Source organism: Kryptolebias marmoratus, linkage group LG23 (assembly GCF_001649575.2).
Source record: "Kryptolebias marmoratus isolate JLee-2015 linkage group LG23, ASM164957v2, whole genome shotgun sequence".
Classification (NCBI taxonomy): Eukaryota; Metazoa; Chordata; class Actinopteri; order Cyprinodontiformes; family Rivulidae; genus Kryptolebias; species Kryptolebias marmoratus.
Window position 1 is genome coordinate 10163837 of NC_051452.1, and position 2569 is coordinate 10166405.

A 2569-nucleotide genomic window follows, 5' to 3' on the forward strand; every position below is an offset into this window, starting at 1 on the left:
GTGTCAACGGACATTAACGGATTGTCTTTGTCTTAAAAGTAATACTTCCTGCTCATGAAAAGATAACTCCTCCCTCCCTAACCATCTTGTCGGGACATGTAAAGGATGATGTGGCATATGTTCACAAAGAGAAGTAGATCTTGTGCCACTTCTGTTCTAAAACTACATCTTGAAAACTCCAGATTTTAACATATTATCCACCAGATGTATTTATTGTTTTGAATAAAACCACACTGTCTGATATATGAATTAGTTAAACACAAAACATCTGTTAGTATTATTTCCATTTATCCCAAACTCCAGGTGTAAAACTGCTGAGATTTTACTCAAACAACTGGTCTGTGGTGGATCTCATGTCCATTAAAATCTAATTATTTACAGACCTCAGCAGTGTGTTATAAAAGCAACACTGTAGTTCTGTCACTGTGAAACAATAAACAGAAACATGGACTTATTCAGAAATATATAAATAGAAAACATTACCTACATCTTCATTAAAAATCTCTGTAATTTCCTCTTACCTCTTAGAAATCCTCCACAAGCAAAAAAGAGCTGAAGGAAACATGTCAGGACTCCATGTGGCATGGTAGGAATATGAGGAAATAGGTGAAAAAAACAACAAAAAAAAACAAGCAGGTAACGTGGTTACTACTTCTACATCAGATTTTAAATGTGAGTCAACTCCGCCATCTAGTGGTCATGCAGGTGAGAATCTGCATCGTCTAAGTTTTTTAATCAGAAAGCAAAAAGTTCTTTCTCACTTTGAATAATTAAAGATGGACTGAATTTCTGCCCAAATGTGATTAGTCTATATGTTTATTTTTTTCAATATTTCCGATATATGTGGACTTATTAGGACAGATAAAAATGGTGCACATAATATACTTTGATAAAAAATAAGCTCAAATTTATCAACATTAGAGAAGTATTCATTTTTGTTTTGTAATCATCATGTTAACCTTTAACCAAAAGTTAACAAGAATTTTCTTGTTTCTCAACATTTTCTTTAGTTTTGTTTTCAGGTTTGGCCTCTTTATCATTTTCCCCTCAGCCTGGTGGGTTACTGAGTTAAATCAGAAAGTTACGGCTGGTTAAGTTTGTTTGGTTGATGACGAAACAACAAAAATGTGCAAGCCAACAATAACAAATGATTAATTTGTTGGTTTCATTGTTAGATAATGGACAAAAGAACTGTAGTGATCAAATAATAAACAATACAACTATTTAATTGAATAAAAACCTAATATATATATCAACAATAATAAATAATAGTAACTTCAGTATCTAAACAGGAATCAATTGATGCTAATTAGATGCTACAGATCATTTACGGCTGAACACAATAAGTTTCACATATTAGCAGAACAGATAAAAGCACAGAAACAACACATCAGTAAATGTGTAATGATGGTTTGTTTTTCTTCTTCTTATAGAATAACTAGAAATACAAAGTGCAGAGTTCAAGAAAAGAGCTAAAATAAAACAAAAAGCTCAAAAAGAAAACAGAAAGTAACAAATGTCATCTATTGCACATCACAGACCAAACCGTTTTAAAAAAAAGAAACCGAGTTTGCATTTCTTGTTCAAACCTTAGAAACTAAATTTAAAATTAAAAACTTCATATTTTTTGTAAATTTAAAAGGGATAATTCCTCCCTTTAGCCAGTGGTTTTGATGCCTTCATTGTTTTTCAGAATGAATACTTTTCCTCCATTTTGCAACAACAAACCAAATCAGCTTCTGTTCCTCAGTCTTATTTTCATGATGCAGGGTGACACTGTTTTATCACTTCATAGCAGTTTAGATAAATATAGTTTTATTCATCCTTTCTGCTCAATACATTTTCACAGTCTATTATCAGCTTAGTTCATCTTTGGCTTTAAATAAGTTAATACTGGTAAGTTTCCTGTTCATATCATGGTCATTTTGCTCATTTTTCTTTACTGTGAGTTGAATTTTTCTTGGGATAGTTCAGCTTCTTCAGTCCTTAAAATAAAAACATGATTTAGCTCTTACTGTTTGAAAGTACGATTGCATAAATAAAATATTCTAAATGTAGTATAGTTATAATCATACTGATCTAAACATCATGTTAGCAAAGACTTTAGAGGCAAGCTGAACCTTTCAAATGCGACAAAATACAAAAGAGAGAATTTCTTATCATCAGTGCAGGTGAAGAACAACAGAATGAAGTCTTACCTCTGAGGGTCGATGGTTGTAATCTCACATTTGTCTGAAGATCGCTGAGTTTACACAAACATTTATCAGCTGACTGAGACATTACTGAGGTGATAAAACACAGATATGTCTGAAAAAAGTACCTGTGTGAAGAATTTTTTCTGCACCGGATAAAGATGACACAAAGACAGACTGCCACCAAACATATTGATCAACATAACTTTTCCTAAATCAGTAAGTTTTTCAGTGTTTGAAGCTTTGCATCATTTCAGTTAAGTTTTAGCTGCCTTGTTCTTATCTCCAAAGTCTAATGAGATATGGAGGTAATCAATCTTAATTAATCTTCACTCTGATCAAAATCAGGTCTTTTTGTTGCTCCTGGTGACGACTCT

General features: G+C 32.3%; 1 protein-coding gene across 2 annotated transcripts in view; it reads right to left on the reverse strand.

The window, feature by feature from the left end:
• LOC108229111 (OX-2 membrane glycoprotein) overlaps window positions 1-619 on the reverse strand; it is a 9329-nt gene extending 8710 nt beyond the window's left edge. For both annotated transcript variants that reach the window (XR_005232743.1, XM_037973858.1), the window contains exon 1: window positions 522-619. Coding sequence is in view for 1 of the 2 variants with exons in the window: in XM_037973858.1 (XP_037829786.1) it covers window positions 522-585 (64 nt within the window). In the remaining variant the exon portion in view is untranslated. The remainder of the gene's footprint in view (window positions 1-521) is intronic.
• Between the last annotated feature and the right edge of the window lie 1950 nt (window positions 620-2569).